At 48.6% G+C, this 16,113-nt stretch overlaps 1 protein-coding gene and 1 non-coding gene across 5 annotated transcripts; one reads left to right on the forward strand and one right to left on the reverse strand.

The window, feature by feature from the left end:
* Nucleotides 1-1,117: 1,117 nt before the first annotated feature.
* C18H16orf95 (chromosome 18 C16orf95 homolog) lies at nucleotides 1,118-16,008 on the reverse strand. Of its 4 annotated transcripts, none has more exons than XM_008974318.5 (7): nucleotides 15,697-16,008; nucleotides 14,348-14,399; nucleotides 13,546-13,671; nucleotides 9,718-9,864; nucleotides 8,865-8,901; nucleotides 4,137-4,320; nucleotides 1,118-1,379 (listed from the first exon to the last, which is right to left on the reverse strand). In XM_008974318.5, exons 1-7 carry the CDS (start codon nucleotides 15,813-15,815, stop codon nucleotides 1,361-1,363), a joined length of 684 nt encoding a protein of 227 aa, XP_008972566.1. In that variant the 5' UTR covers nucleotides 15,816-16,008; the 3' UTR covers nucleotides 1,118-1,360. The 4 variants fall into 4 exon arrangements, with proteins under 4 accessions (XP_008972566.1, XP_008972565.1, XP_054955222.1 ...); XM_008974317.5 differs by having other exon boundaries at nucleotides 4,137-4,323; nucleotides 15,697-16,003; XM_055099247.2 differs by lacking the exons at nucleotides 1,118-1,379; nucleotides 8,865-8,901; nucleotides 9,718-9,864 and having other exon boundaries at nucleotides 4,177-4,323; nucleotides 15,697-15,964.
* On the forward strand, nucleotides 13,295-13,398 carry LOC112437474 (small nucleolar RNA U13). Its single transcript, XR_003026077.1, has one exon. It is a non-coding gene; the product is annotated as a small nucleolar RNA U13 (small nucleolar RNA).
* Nucleotides 16,009-16,113: the final 105 nt, after the last annotated feature.

Here is a 16,113-nt window from a genome sequence, read left to right on the forward strand (position 1 = left end):
ACCACTGCACTCCAGCCTGGGTGACAGAGTGAGACCCTGTCTCAAAAATATATATATGTGTTAGGGGGGCATATCTATATATATGTATATGTCTGTGTGTGTGTGTGTGTGTATATGTGTGTATCTATATATCTATATATAGACAAAGTATTTGAATAGACGCTTCTCCAAAGAAGTTATACGAATGTCCAATAAGCACATGGAAAGACGTTCAACATCATTAGTCATTAGGAAAATGCAAATGGAAACCACAATGAGATACCACTCCATACCTGCTAGGATGGCTATCAGCAAAGTCACAGATGAAACAAGTGTCATGAGGATGCAGGGAAATGGGAACCCTCATGCCCGCTGGTGGGCATATAAAATGGCACAGCTGCTGCAGACAAGAGCTGGGCAGTTCCTCAAAACATGAAACATGGAGTAATATATGATCCAGCAATTCCACTCCCAGGTGTACACCCCAGAGAAATGCAAACCTCTGTCCACACAAACACTTGTACACAAATGTTCATAACCACATTATTCACAAAGTAGAATCACCGAAAAGCAGAAACAACCCAAAATTCAACCATCAAAAGAAATGACATACTGACATATGCCTCAACACGGATGAAGCCTAATACTGAGTGAAAGAAGCCAGTCATAAAAAAACCACTTATCGGATGACAGCATTGAGATAAAATGTCCCAGAACAGGCAAATCCAGAGACAAAAAGTAGATCAGAAGTCACCAGGGATTGGGGGAGACGGGAAGGAGTGACTGCTTAATGGTATTGGACTTTTTGCAGTGAATGTTCTAGAATGAGCAGTGATGGTTGCAAAACTCTGTAAATATATTAAAAACCACTGAATCGTACACTCTAAAAGAGTGAATTTTATGACATGTAAAAGAGATCTCAGATTTTAAAATTCAATTCACATATACAATGTTATGCTACTTAAAGGGAGACCCACCTGACACAGGTGCTGAAACCATTTTCGGGCCCTCATCCAGTGGGTCTGCTGTCCCTGAAGAGACACTCGGAAATAGCTGCCCTCCCCCAGGGACACGGACATGGGGACAAGTCCCCCCTTAATGAAGGGAAGTCAGAGGTTATCATTTAAGAGGTGGCCAGTTTAGAGTTTCACAAATAACATTTATTGACCACATTCATAACAGAAACTCACCCACATTCACATGAACTTTGCTACAACCAAGAATCACCTGATGAGAAATAATTTGGGTTGAATCCTGGGTGTGGATTCTGTTCTGAGAAGACAGCTACTGTCACAGATGCCTCCTGATTGGTGGACTCTCAAAGATCTTGATCGTGACACATTTTTGTGGCTGTTCTTGACAGTAGCTGAAGATTCCAACTTCAAACCCCAAAACACTGGCTGGAAAGCAAAGAGAGACAGTTACTAGGACCCGGCCCCAGGCTGAGACCAGCTGCCCTCAGCGCGTACCCTTGGGAAACCTCCATGAGCGGAAGGCAGAAGCGCTCCACAGTGCACAGGGCTGGAGGAATCCCAGGCAGGGAAGGGGTGCAGGGACGAGGGGTGGGGTGCAGTCCTGGCCATATCGCTTTCCAGCCGCAGGACTGGGGTGAGGCATTCCACCTGAGTGCCCACTCCTTCTGAAAAGGGATGATAATGCTGGCTTTGCAGAACTGTGAAGGGGACAGGTGAAATGAAGGCAGGTCTCACCCTGCTCTTGGGGGCTCCCTGCCAAGAGATTCTAAGCCCACCCTCTCCCCCCACCCCCGGCTGCTGTAGCACATCTCTCCAGGCCGGCAGACGGGCAGCCGAGGCTTCTCCTGAGATAAGCTGGGTTGGTGGCTTGGGGCATCTCACAGGGCACCCAAACATCCCAGCTGGACAAGCTGTGCCCTCCCCTGGGATGCTGGTTGGTGCCTGCTCCGCTGCCCTGGGAGCTTGGCTCAGAAGCAGACACCTGCTATGGAAGCATATGAATCACCAACACCACAGAGTGAGTGACTTCCTGGGTCTTTCTAGACAAGCTGTTGATAAGGACAGGAAGAGATGGGGCCCTCCAAGTGCCAGAATTCAGGGGCTGGAAAACAGGAAGCTGCACCAACATGCAGGCGGGTCTCCACCTGGACTGCACTTCTGGGGAACTTCAAAACAAGAGCATGCCCAGGCCCTCCCCAGAACAGTTACTCCAAATCTCTAGACGAAGCCCAGGCATCTTTCTCTTTTTCTTCCCCTCTCCTTCCTCCCATTCCTTCCATCTTACCAGGTAATTTGAGCCTGAGGCCAGGGCTTAGCAATTCCCTTTTGGGCCCCCTGACCATCTACTTAACATTGATCCTTTAAAATTGTTTCTTAAATTTCTTTTAGAGATAGGATCTTGCTCTGTTGCCCAGGCTGGAGTGCACTGGCACAATCAGCTCACTGCAACTGCACTCTCCTGGGCTCAAGCAATCTTCCCACCTCGTTCTCCCAAGTAGCTGGGACCACAGCACTACACTCAGCTAATTTTTTTATTTTGTGTGGAGATGGGGTCTCGCTATGTTGCCCAAGCTGGTCTTGAACTCCTGGGCTCAAGTGATCCTCCCACCTTGGCCTCCCAAAGTACTGGCATCCGGGTGTAGGCCACCACACCTTGCCCATCCTTTAAGGCTGGGATGCAGGTGTGGGCCACCACACCCGGCCTCGCCCATCCTTTAAGGCTGGGATCCAGCTGTGGGCCACCGAGCCCGGCCTCACCCATCCTTTAAGGCTGGGATGCAGGTGTGGGCCACTGTGACCGGCCTCGCCCATCCTCTAAGGCTGGGATCCAGGTGTGGGCCACCATGCCCAGCCTTGCCCATCCTTTAAGGCCAAGTGTTCTTCTTTGCTTCTCCCAGTGTGGGTACAAAGGAGTCAAACTAAATGTGATCATCAAGCTGCCAAACATAAAAAGAAAGATAAATCCACAAGAAAAACGACAAAGAAGGAAAGCTCTCGCTGTTGCCCAGGTACTGCTCATGCTCAGAGACCAAACAGAGCTCACGGCGCCCGCTCCTGGCCCCCTTCCCAATGCATGGCCTGGAGAGGCTGGCGCCCAGGCCCACAAGGGACCCGTACCCCGATGCACATCACAGCCTCAACTGTGACTGCCCAGGGAGTGGGAGGCAACATCCAACTCTAGGAGAATGGACAACCTGAAAAACAGGGGAGAGTCTCCCGCTCCCAGCCGTGGCAGAGTGACCAAGACCGGGCTAAGCTCCTGCTGTGAACAACTAGAAAACAGGACAGGACACCTGGCAGCTACCTGCAGACGCTGCACATTTTCTAGAATCTTCCTCTTGCAATTGCATGGAGGAGACAACGAGCAAACAAGTAAATGCATGTAAATTCGACTGTGTGTGTGCGTTTGTTCACAGGTCTCCTCATCCATGCAGTGTGATGCAGGCCCCCAGGCAGGAAGGAGCTGCACTGGGCAATGAGCAGGAGGAGGAGGGGAGAGAGGCTTTGCAGAGGAGCCACTGCCTAGGCCGAGAGTAAAGGAGGAAGAGGAAGTAGCTGTTCCCCGAAGCCCAGCTGTGGCCCGGGGAGTGGCCCTGGAGGCTTCCTGGGGGCGGTATCCCAGCAGAAAGCCATGGCTGTGGGCAGCAAGGGTGCCAGGGGCAAAACTCGAACCGTGGGCGAGGATAGGGACTAGAGACCAGGGGAAGGGGCTTTCTAGTATGGAGACTGGCGGCTGGGGCTCAAGCTGGGGACAGGCAAGAGGTCCCCATACCTGAGGGGGTGCTCAGAGCTCAGAGGCTGGAGGGTGAGTGGCTGTTAAGATGCACCGTCAACCCCAACATAACAATGGAAATTTATGGAAACGGGGACCCGTGTCCTTCTGGGAGCAGGGCCATTTTAGAACTTGGGAAGAGGGAAGGGGTGGAAGTGCCCCACGAGGCCCCCGCCACCCCCACGAGGCCCCCGCCGCCCCCAGGCTGCCCTGGCATCTCTAGGTGAGGCGGGGCAGAGCCTGCGCTGTGCAGAGCACCACAGGACACATTCACAGTGCCAGGCCTTGGACGCCTGTCAAGTTAACCCCCACCCCCCACTCTTCCACATCGCTGATGGCCACCAAGCCTCCCTCAGGTGGACGTCACCATGCCAGGGCCACCCACTGTCCCCCATCCCCCACCTGCTCACCGAATGGCCATGATGACCCTCGGGATGGCCTGGAGGAGGGTCAGGAGGCCGAGGGGCAGCAGACGCGCTGCGGGAGCCGGTAGCTGGTCCTGGTAGGGGGCCTGGAGCTGCTGGAACTTGGACAACAGGCACTCATCACCGCAGATCCGCCAGCAGTTGTGCCAGCAGCATGCATCCAGCGGGGCTGCTAGGCAAAGAAAAGGTGGGTTGAGGACAGGGCGTGTTCTCCGGGACTCTGTGAGCCACGAGGAGGCTGCAACACCAGCCCCAGAGCCTCCAGGAAATGGGGACTTCCAGGACCCAGCCACAGCCCCGGGGTGGGGACACTGACCCGGAGCTCACGAGATAAAGGCCGTCTTGCGGGTTTATGATAACCTGGGTAACGGCAGCCTTGGGGCTGTTTTTCAAGAGGCTTTCTCTTTTAGAACAGCATATGGAACATGTGCAATGTCTAGCTGGGACTTGTTTCCAAATCCTCTTTTTTGGAGCAGGAGTGGGTGGTGAAGATCAGAGGAACCACACTGGATAATGACTGGAGCTGAGTGATGGGCACGTGGGGCTGATTTAAGCCAATCTCCACTTTGGGGTATATTTGAAATTTTCCATAACAAAAGTTTAAGGAAAGCCACAAGCACAGATGGAATTCCGACGTTTCCATTTCCTTGATGCTCTTCAGCACTTTCTACACGGGGTCTGGTCAGCATGTGATCCTCTGGATACTAGAGTTTGTTTTTATTTTTTATTACACTGTTAATATGCTACTAATATAAAATATACATTAATTATATTAATGTAAATATCATAAATATACTTTCCTTATGAAAAATTATGCCACAAAAACATAGAGGAGAAAAGCACCTAAGTCTGTCTTTACAAGAAAAAATGTAAGATCAGAAATGTGGGCTTTCTCATTAAAATGGAAATCAGTCAGATTTGCGGCCAAAGAAAATGTCTCACATTTTTAAATCACTCTGTACTTGCGGCCAGAGGGGAGAACGGTCATAATTCTCCTGGCAGCAATAAGATCTGCTCTCTTAATTCTGTGCTGGGAAATCTTCTGGCGTGAATGGTTTTGAGGCTTGAAACATTACTTATATAAGCCACCTAAACTACAAAACAATGATTGGAGTAAAAATTAATGCCATTTTTATTTTAAGTATCAGATACCAGATGATGCATGTCAACTAAGCTTTTAGCTTTTCTTAAAAGATGCAAAGGTTTCAAAGCCAAAAATATTTAATAAAAATAAACCCAACATGTGTGATTCTACGGTTCGAAGAGCCATAAGAGGTGAGCAGTTGGTTGGTGATTATTTGTTTCCCAAGCGTTCCCCGACCCCTGCCTCTGGGGGTTCCACTCAAATCACTTACCTTTTCCAGGGACCCCAACTCCATTCACAGATTTACTCATTCATAGATTCCATCAAGGCAAACTCACTACAAAGAGTTGGTGCACCAAGAGAAGGACATGATGCCAGCCCAGAAAACATAGACACGGCAGCCCTCCACAACAGAAAACACCTTCAAGATCAAGTCTAGCCTACTCCTTTTAGAGACAAAGAAAGTAATGGTGGGGGTGGAGGTCCTGATCTCCCCATATACTATGTCATGAGAGCAGGAATACACATATGTGCCAGGTCACAGACGGATCAATCTACATACCAGGTCACAGACACACAAATACATAAATATACTTAACTATGAATACATAAAGGGACTGCAAAAAGTTTGTAGAAAATGGAATTAAAAGATAAAAATAGGCCAGGCACGGTGGCTCACGCCTGTCATCCCAGCACTTTGGGAGGCTAAGGCAGGTGGATCACCTGAGGTCAGGAGTTCAAGACCAGCCTGGCCAACATGGTAAAACCCATCTCTAATAAAAATACAGAAATCAGCTGGGTATGGTGGTACACTTCTATAGTCCCAGCTACTTGGGAGGCTGAGGCAGGAGAATTGCTTGAACCCAGGTGGCAGAGGTTGCAGTGAGCCGAGATCACGTCATTGCACTCCAGCCTGGGTGACAGAGTGAGACTCCATCCTAAAACAAACTAAAAATAAAAATAAAAAATAAAAAATATCAACTTTGTTTCTCAACATAAGCTCTACAAGGTCAAGACACTTTTGTCAGTGATGACACCAGCCGCTTAGTCCATCTTGAAAGAGCTGAGGGTCCTGGGAATTTAACCACATCAATGCAGTCTTTTTTTACATTATTAACTGAAGAAAATGGGTGCCCTTTAAAGATTTTTTAAGATTAGAAAACAAAGAAGACAGAAAGAGCCAAATCAGGACTGTAATTTGGCTGTAAGGTGGATGCCTAATAATTTCCCATCAAAACTCTCACAAAGTTGCCCTTGTTTGACAAGAGGAATGAGTGGGAGCCTTGCTGTGGTAGAGAAGGACTCTGGTGGAGCTTTCCAGAGTGTTTTTCTGCTAGAGCTTTGGCTAACTTCCTCAAAACACTCCCATAATAAGCAGATGTTGGCCGGGCACAGTGGTTCACGCCTGTAATCCCAGCACTTTGGCAGGCCAAGGTGGGAGGATCACAAGGTCAGGAGTTCCAGACCAGCCTGACCAACATAGTGAAATCCCATCTCTACTAAAAATACAAAAATTAGCCAGGCATGGTGGCACACACCTGTAATCCCAGCTACTCAGGAGGCTGAGGAAGGAGAATCACTTGAACCCAGGAGGAGGAAGTTGTGGTGAGCCGAGATTGCGCCACTGCAAGCCTGGGTGACAAAGTGAGACTGCATCTCAATAAATAAATAAATAAATAAATAAGCAAGCAGATGTTACCATTCTTTGGTCCTCCAGAAAGTCTACAAGCAAAATGCCTTGAGCATCCCAAAAAACTGTTGCCATGACCTCTGCTCTTGTCCCATCCACTCTTACCATGATGGGACCACGTTCAGCTCTCGATAGCCATTGCTTTGGTTGTGCTTTGTCTTCAGGATGGTACTGGCAAAGCCATGTTTTCACTCCTGTTACAATTCTTCAAAGAAATGTTTTAGGATCTTGATCCCACTTCTTTAGAATTTCCACTGAAAGCTCTGTTCTTGTCTGCAGCTGATCTGGACACAATGGGTTTGGTGCCCTCTGAGTGGAAGGTTTGCTCAACTTTGATTTTGCAGTCAGAATTGTGTAAGCTGAGCCAGTTGAGATGTCTATGGTGTTGGCTAGTGTTTCTGCTGGTAATCATCAGTCCTCTTCAGTTAGGGCATGAACACGATGAATGTTTTTTCTCACAAACTGATGTGGATGGGCTGGCGATGCAGGCTGCACCTTCAACATCGCCTCATCCCTTCTTAAATGAGTCACCCATCTGGAAACTGCTGTTCTGTGGTACACTGTCACCATAAACTTGTCATAAAGCATCAGTGAGTTTACCATTGTTCCACCCAAACTTCACCATAAATGTGATGTTTGTTCTGGGTTCAATTTTAGCAGAATTCATGCTGCTCTGATAGGGACTCTTTTTAAACTGATGTCTTTTCCTTCTTAGCACCTCAAATTAGGATTCTGTTCAGATATGTTATAATAAGTTAGTATTAGTTTAGTTTGGTGCAAAAAAAAATTGAAATCCATACATTGTTTCACTGCTTTATTATATGCATTTTCTTTTTCTTTCTTTTCTTTTTCTTTTTTTTTTTTTTTTTTTTTTTTTGGAGACAGAGTCTCACTCTGTTGCCCAGGCTGGAGTGCAATGGTGTGATCTCAGCTCACTGCAACCTCTGCCTCCCAGGTTCAAGCAATTCTCATGCCTCAGCCTCCTAAGTAGCTGGGACTACCGACATGTGCCGCCACACCCAGCTAATTTTTTGTATTTTAGTAGAGACAAGGTTTCACTATGTTGCCCAGGCTGGAGTTCAATGGTGTGATCTCAGCTCACTGCAACCTCTGCCTCCCAGGTTCAAGCAATTCTCATGCCTCAGCCTCCTAAGTAGCTGGGACTACAGACATGTGCCGCCACACCCAGCTAATTTTTTGTATTTTAGTAGAGACAAGGTTTCACTATGTTGCCCAGGCTGGTCTCAAACTCCTAAGCTCAGGCATTCCAGCCTCTTCAGCTACCCAAAGTGCTGGGACTACAGGTGTGAGCCACTGCACCCAGCGTATTATATGCATTTTCCATAAACTTTTTCAAGGCCCCTCATATGAATACATATTGTATTGTGAATACATGAATGTGAGTATATACTATGTCTATCATGAACATGTGAATGTACATACACTAGGTCACAAATATATGAATGTATGAGCATACTATGTAATGAATAGATACATAATTATTATGTTTTGAATATACAATATGCCATGAATATATGAATGTATGAGTATATAATAGGGTGCACATAGGAATATGTACTATGTCATAAATATATATACACACACATACTATGTCATAAATTATAGAAGATTAGAGCTTAATAAAACCACTTAAGGTCTCATCCAAGCCCAGGCTGGGAGTTGGTTTCATCCAGAGAGCCGATGCTGGCAGATGGGTAGGGTCTGCCTGTAGAGCAGAGGTTTCTCTGGGCTCACTGGGGGAAGGTAGTGGGTGACCAGGGATGGCTGTTGAGCAGGGGAAGGGAAGCCACATTCATGTCACTGTCACACTGTGGGCAGGTGTCTGGGGATGAGAGGTCTGCCCCCACCATCATGATGCTCACGAACCCCACCTTCCTGGGGAGGGGGATGATATGAGACACACACACACTGGAGTTACCTTGGATGCCTTTCAAACTCTGCTGCCTCCTGACTATCTAAAAGACAAGAATGGAGGCAAGCAGTCAGCCTGGCGACCCTCCAAGGGGGAAGGCCTGGTGATTGGGACTCCAAACCTCCAGGAGGGGCACTGGCCAGCTCAAGATAAAAGCCAAGGGCTCCTCCTTATGAGGTCTGCGGGCTCTTTTCTCTGAGGACAGCCTGCCACCCAATAATGGAAAACCAGCAACTGGAAGTCAGGGGGAAGCAAGGAAGCCCTTGTCTACCACCCAGGACACAGGGAAAGCAGGGGAGCGAGAGGCCCAGGGGGCTAGGAAGAGACCTGCTGCCGCTGCCCAGAACTAGCGCTGTGGAGGCGGCCAGCAAGAGCAGAGAGGATAGGCCATCTACTGGTGGTCCGTCCCGGGCACCCTCCTTCCCACCTCCCTCCATGCAGCCAGGGCCAGGGGAGAGAGTCAGAGGAGGGGCTGGGCCAGGGAAGGGAGGTAGTGTGGGAAGGAGGAGGCAGGGAGGTGAGAGAGGCCAGGGAGAGTGCAGAGGGGGAGGAAGAGAGGGAGGAAAGCAGCAGCAGCAGCAGTGGGTGCCAGAACAATCACCCCTCTGCAGAGAGCAGCGCGGCCCTGCCCTTCCAGTGCCAACTGGGAGACCTGAGCCAGCCCTCCCTGAGCCACACCTGCCCTCTGTGCTCCCAAGCCCATGGCCACAGCTGCCAGGGGATCTTCTCTGGATACCAGCAGAGGCCTTTGTGGGAGCAGAGCCCAGGTACCCCTCTTCCCCTTCTTCCTCCCATCTCCCCTTCCCCCGGCCCCCACCTCACTCTTCAGTTCTCACTGCAGTGTGCGCCTCCTCCTTACCTGCTGCTGAGACCTCAGGACCTGGGGCACCCAGTAGGGCAACACTGCCTGGTCCCTAGGCATCGGGAGGCGGCCCCCAAAGCGGTGGCATAGGCAGGGGCACATCTTGGCGGTTTGGGGGATAGAAAACTGAACCGTCTTTTGACTCTAACAGAGAGGATGGGAGGAGAAGATTCAGAAGGGGATGGAGCCATGCCTGTCCCCAACGACTCCCTGATGGAGCCATCCCCCAGAAGACCCCCTGGCTGGGTCTTAGTATCAGGGCAGGCCCTGGAGAGCTGTTCCCACCCACAAGCACACCCAACCACTCCAGATATGGGACTGTGGTCTACCCTCTACAACATGCCCACTGTTGGGAGACACGGGACCTCCGTGGCTCACCTGGCCTCCCTACCCACCATCTGCACCTGTGCCCTGGCAGAGCACACAGGTTGGTATTGGGAGACCTGGCTCTGTCCTGGTCTGGTGGTCTCCAGCTGGGGCCCTTGGGCATGACACTTAGCATCCCTGTGCCTCAGTGCTCTCAGCTATGAAGAGGGCTCTGCTGGCATCTTAACAAAGTTTATCAGGTTCTAAAATAGACAGCCTTTGATGCGGCAATTCCACTTGCAGGAATGTGTCCTATGAGGATACTTTCACATCTGCAAAGTGTCCTATGCACAGAAATATTTGTTGCACCATTGTCAGGAGTGAATGGACAGCCCGAATACCTTTCAGTAAGAGACAATAAATGACAGACATCGGGCAACAGGGTATAGGCAGCCTTGGGAATAATGGAACAGAGCTGTCTGGACTGACACGGAATAAACTCTGAGACAGGCTGTAAAGTGAGGAAGATGCAGCACCGTGAGTTCACTACACTACCATTTGCATTTTTCAAAAAAGAATGTACATGCAATCACATGTATGTGAATTATAGCAAATCACACTCTTGCCTCAGTTCCTCACCCTCCCTAAAGCCCACCCTTGGCACTGTGACCCTGCAGCTTCTCCAGCGGAAAGACAGGGTGGTCCCACCTCTCAGCTGCGGGTTCAACGAGGCACATGGTTCGGGCAACAGGATGAGGAGGAGGTTACAGCAGGAGGAGGAGTTACAGCTCTGCACGTAGTGGTAGAGGCTATTAAACACGGGAGGAAGGCCGGGAGCGGTGGCTCATGCCAATAATCCCAGCACTTTGGGAGGCCAAGGCAGGTGGATCACTTGAGATCAGGTGTTTGAGACCAGACTAGCCAACATGGTGAAACACCATCTCTACTAAAAATACAAAAATTAGCCGGGAGTGGTGGTGGGCACCTGTAATCTCAGCTACCCGGGAGACTGAGGCAGGAGAATCGCTTCAACCTGGGAGACGGAGTTTGCAGTGAGCCGAAATCATGCCACTGCACTCCAGCCTGAGCAGCAGAGTGAGACTCCATCTCAAAAAAAAAAAAAAAAAAAAAAAAAGAAAGAAAAGAAAAGAAAAAGAAAAACTGAATGCCATCCCTCATAAGCAGGACAAGAATGTCTCCTCTCACTGCTCTATTCAACACTGTACTGAAAGGTCTAGCCAGTGTATCAAGCAAGAAAAATAAAAGTCTCCAAATTGAAAAGGGAGAAAGAAAGCCATCTCTATTTGCAGATGACACAATCATCTATGTAGAATAGCTGATGGAATCCACAAAAAGAGCTACTAGAATAAATAGGTTTAGCAATATTGTAGAATACAAGAACAATAGACAAAAAATCAGTTGTACTTCTAATAACAGCAATGAAAAGTCACAAATTGAAATTCAAAAACAATGTTATCAAAATTATGAAATACTTATGGGTAAATCTGACAAAAGATGTGTAAAGCCTATATAATAAGAGCTACAAAATATTTATGGGAAATATTAAAGAAAACCTAAATAAACATAGAAATGTATCATGTTTATGGGTCAAAAGATTCAATATTTTTCAAAAGACAATTCTCTTCAAACTGATCTACAAAGCCCACACAGTCCCAATCAAAATTCCAGTAGGGTACTTTTGTAGAAATTGACAAACTGATTCTAAAATTCACATGGAAATTAAAAAAAAAAAAAGAGAAGAGCCAAGTCTGAAAAAGAAAAACAAAGTTTGAAAATGAACACTACTTGATTTCCAGGCATTATAAAGTCAAGACACAATAATCAAGACAGTGTAGTATTAGCATAAAGATAGACAATTAGATCAGAAGAGAAGAGGGTTCAGAAATAAATTCATACATATATGAACAACTGTCAGTCCACTTGTATGGCTATAAAGGAATAGCTGAGGCAGTGTAATTTATTAAGAAAAGAGGCTTGGCCAGGTGTGGTGGCAGCTCATGCCTGTAATCCCAGCACTTTGGGAGGCCGAGGCGGGTGGGTCACTTGAGTCCAGGTGTTTGAGACTAGCCAGGGCAACATAGTGAGACCTCATCTCCATGAAAAATAAAACAAAATTAGCCTCGTATGGTGGTGCACGCCTGTGGTCCCAGCTACTTGGGGGGTGAGGGGGGAGGATTGCTTGAGCTAGGGAGTTCAAGTTTGTAGTGAGCCATGATTGTGCACTCCAATCTGGGCAACAGAGCGAGGCCCGGTCTCAAAAAAGGAAAGGCAGGCCAAAGACATGGAAAGATATTTACAAATTGAATCTCGGATCAAGAACTTGTATCTAGAATTTGTATCTAGAATATATAAAGAACTATCAAAACTCAGTAATTTAAAAAACAATTCTTTCAAAGGGGCAAAACAAACAGATGCCTCATCGAGTAAGACGTGCAGATGGCAAAAGCACATGAAGAGATCCTTGACATCACCAATTATCGCGGGTATACAAATGAAAACTACGATGAGACAGATACCCATTAAGATGGCTCAAATTAAAAACATCAGCTAAACCAAGTGTTGGTGACGATGTGAGGAATTGGAACTTTAGACACTGCTAGTAGAGATGTAAAATGGTGGAAAACAGTCAACAGGTTTCTTTTTTAAAGTTAAACATACACCTACCATATGATTCAGGAATTCCACTCCTTGGTATTTACCCAAGAAGAATGACAGCATATGTGCATACAAAGCCTTGTACACAAATGTTCATAGCAGCTTTGTGTGTAACACATAAGAAGTAGAAACAACCCAAATGTCCTTCTGGGTGAATGAATAAACTGTGGCCTATTCATATAATGCAGCATTACTCAATAATAAAAAGAATGACTATTGATGCCCATGATCACATGGAAGAATCTCAAAATAATTATGCCAAGTGAAAGAAGCCAGACAAAAGAGTACAAAGTCTATGACCCCATTTATATAAAATTATCAAAAATGCAAATGAATCTACAGTGACAGAAAGCAGGTCAGTGGTTGCCTGGGGATGTCAGGGTATGGAATGTTGGGTAAAGTTACAAAGGAGCCCACGGACATGATTAAGGGTTGTGTATATGCTCATTATCTTGATGGTGGTGGTGGGTTCAGGGGGGAATACCTACGGCAAGACTTACCACATTGTACATTTGACACACGTGCAGTTTATCACATGCCAATCAAACCTCTAGAAGTCTAGTTTTTAGAAAAAACTGTTTAAAAATCACAGATCCTTTTATAGTTCATAAGCATGATAACTGGGTACTCATGCACATGTGTGAGGTGTGCCTCCCTCAGACCTTGCTACAATGACAGCACATTACCCATCTGACATGAAAATAAATAAATAAATAATATCAAACTGTCTCCCTGAAATGTTAAAATACCCATTCATATAATACTTCTAATTCTGAGGGGTGACTGGTCAACTGACATTCACCCTGGACCCTAGGTGAAGACCTCCTGGTTCAAGTCACCTACCTGCTTTCGGGGTCTCAGGGACACAGGGACCCAGTAAGGCAGTGCTCCTTCCACCCTGGACACAGGCAGGCGGCCCCCGAATCTGGTCTGGCACTCACAGCAGATGGCCCAGGGGCCAGGGTGCATCTGAGTAAGATCCAGAAATGACAGAACTGAGCTTGATGCTGCATTTGCAGGGAGACAGGAGGCTCTCAAGCACAGTAGATCCGTGCTCAGAAAGATGGTGTCCGGGGGCAGGGTCCCCAGCTCCTACTGCAGCTTGGAAAGAGGCAGGCTACCGTGGCTCGCCCTGAGGCCTCCAAGGTCATTTGGAGGGCGATCCCCCGGAGCTTGCAAATCAGGTGCGCTGGGATTCTCAGCCGCTTCCTGCTGTGCTACAATGAGCAAGTCTCGTGGTCCCCTCTGAAAATGGGCATGTTCAAGCAGCTCTAGAGCTTATGCGCACATGAGTGCTGCCTTTATGGCCATCTGTCACACTCTGGTCTGCAAGAGCTTCCACATCCATCCCATGTGACCTTCGCAACACCCTCAGGCAGGAAGGAGAGGGGCTGCCATCACCTCCAGGGGCACACGGAGAAGCTGATGCCCAGAGCAGGTATATTAGGTGGCCTCCTGAACTCTGAGGTGTTGTGAGGGCCTGGGAGGTGTTCTGGAGGCCCAGGGATAGCTCCTGCAACCACACTTTTGTGTTTGGAGGATTCTCTCATGGGATGCAGCTTCTGGACCCACATTCCCTGCTCTCCTCACCCCACAGGGGTATGTTGGGGTCAGGGCCAAGTGGCTGAGGATTTGCTTTCCTTACCGAATGACGGGGGAGGCACACTTCTTTCTTGTAGGTTTGAAATGTGCTATTCCTAGAAGAGAAGAACAGAAAAGCTTAGGGTTTGTGTAAACTAGGGGGCAGGGATGCTAGGGCACAGGCCTGGACCTGTCTTCTCAGAACTGACTCTTAACAATAAAGCCCACGGGTGGCGGGGATGGGGGGATCCTCTGAGCCCAAGAAGAGTGAGAGGGTGACATCAGAAGCAGGCGTGTGCTAGCTCATGCGTGAATGTCTAGGGGCTCCTGGGGGCTGGCTGTCATGGAATCCTGCATTCCCAAGCCAACCAGCTTCAAGCTGACTCCAGCTACACTTGTGCTTGGAGCATCAGAAAAGACAGGAGCATTCCAACCTGCTGAGAACTTTCCAAGACATGTAGCTGCCAATCACATCACCTAGGATGATCTGTCAGACACCCTCAACTTACTGAAATACTGAAGAAAAAACATCGTCAAACTGTCCATTAATGAACCTCCTTCCACTATAAAAACCCGGGTGCTTTGTCTCTGGGATGACAAAGCATTTGGGGTTACACAGCCTGTGTTGTTCTTCCCTGTTCCACTCCCCAACAAACTGCTTGAATGTTGGCTGGATGAAGCGTCTCCAGTGGGTGCAAAGCCCTGCTTCCCTGACAGTAGTGGGTCAAAGTGCTTTGTATGTGGAAACCTAAGAGCCATATAAGTGTTTTTGGGTTTCACTGTCATAATAACCATTATTATTATTGCTATTTTTGTGAGAGTAATAGGTTCAAGCATCAACTCTCCCAGATAATGCTTGAAAACAGAGGATGGGGCACTGCCCTCCACAGCATCCGAGGCCCCTTCTGGTAATGACAGCACTGCTATATTCCTGGTGGGGAGGGGGGGCCACACCCATCTCAGTCCTTGTAGTTCAGGTGGGCCAAACTCACCACTGCCCAGCCTGGAAGGCTGGGAAAAAAAAGAATCTCATTTTTGTTGAGGTTGATAATCTGATAACGTGTAAACCTCAGGAGGTCCTGGTGATCATCTTGCCTCCACAAGGGAAGCCAGCAAAAAGGAAGGAAGCTGAGAGATGGAGAGAAACCCTCCAGGACCATGGTCAATGTGTACCTGGATACATCCATGCCTGAAGGCCTACTTCTGACATTTTCAGTTATGTGGAACCATCAGTTGCGTTTTTGTTAAGCCAATGTAAGTGAGGTTCCTGTGGGTGGCGCTCAAGAGTTGTGCCCATGCATAGGTCATGGAGCAATGCCGGGCCGGGAACTCACAGGCGAGGTGTCGGGTAGCCGCGGGCAGGATTCAGGACTCACTTGCCTGCCATCCTGCGCGCTGGGTGTGAGTACCAACCTGCAGAGCCCGACGCACCCCGCGCCCGGCTCCCCGTCAGCAGCGCCTGAGGCTGCTCCAGTGGCCTCATGATGATGGTGACAACGCCGCGGGGACGGTGGGGACCGGCTCGCACGCATATGGCTTCTTATGGCTGACGCGCCCGTTCACACACACATCGTCCGCAGGCCCTGACGCCCTGGCTCCCGCCTTTCCCTCCTGCCCCAGGCGGAACCCAACCCGAGCCCAACCCCAGCCCCAACCTCAACCGCTCAGAGGAGCCCAACAGCGCCCGCGCGCCCGCCCGTCCCGCGGACTAGCCCGCGCCCAGCCAATCAAAATTGGCCTTCTAGGTATGTGAACTTAGCTGGCAGCTGATTGGTCCCTCACGCAGAGACGCGGGGTCAGCGGCTCAGAGCGCGGCGGTGTGGGGCTGCG

The sequence above is a fragment of the Pan paniscus genome, chromosome 18, assembly GCF_029289425.2.
Source record: "Pan paniscus chromosome 18, NHGRI_mPanPan1-v2.0_pri, whole genome shotgun sequence".
NCBI lineage: Eukaryota > Metazoa > Chordata > Mammalia > Primates > Hominidae > Pan > Pan paniscus.

Bases quoted from the DNA above. Each gene is read 5' to 3' on its own strand.
- C18H16orf95 (XM_008974317.5), bottom strand. From the start codon at position 15,815: ATGCGTGCGAGCCGGTCCCCACCGTCCCCGCGGCGTTGTCACCATCAT. The intron at 13,672-14,347 runs GTAAGGAAAGCA...GATCTTACTCAG, and splicing joins TGTGCCTCCCCCGTCATTCG to ATGCACCCTGGCCCCTGGGC. The intron at 9,865-13,545 runs GTAGGTGACTTG...CCTCTCTGTTAG, and splicing joins CCCTGAGACCCCGAAAGCAG to AGTCAAAAGACGGTTCAGTT.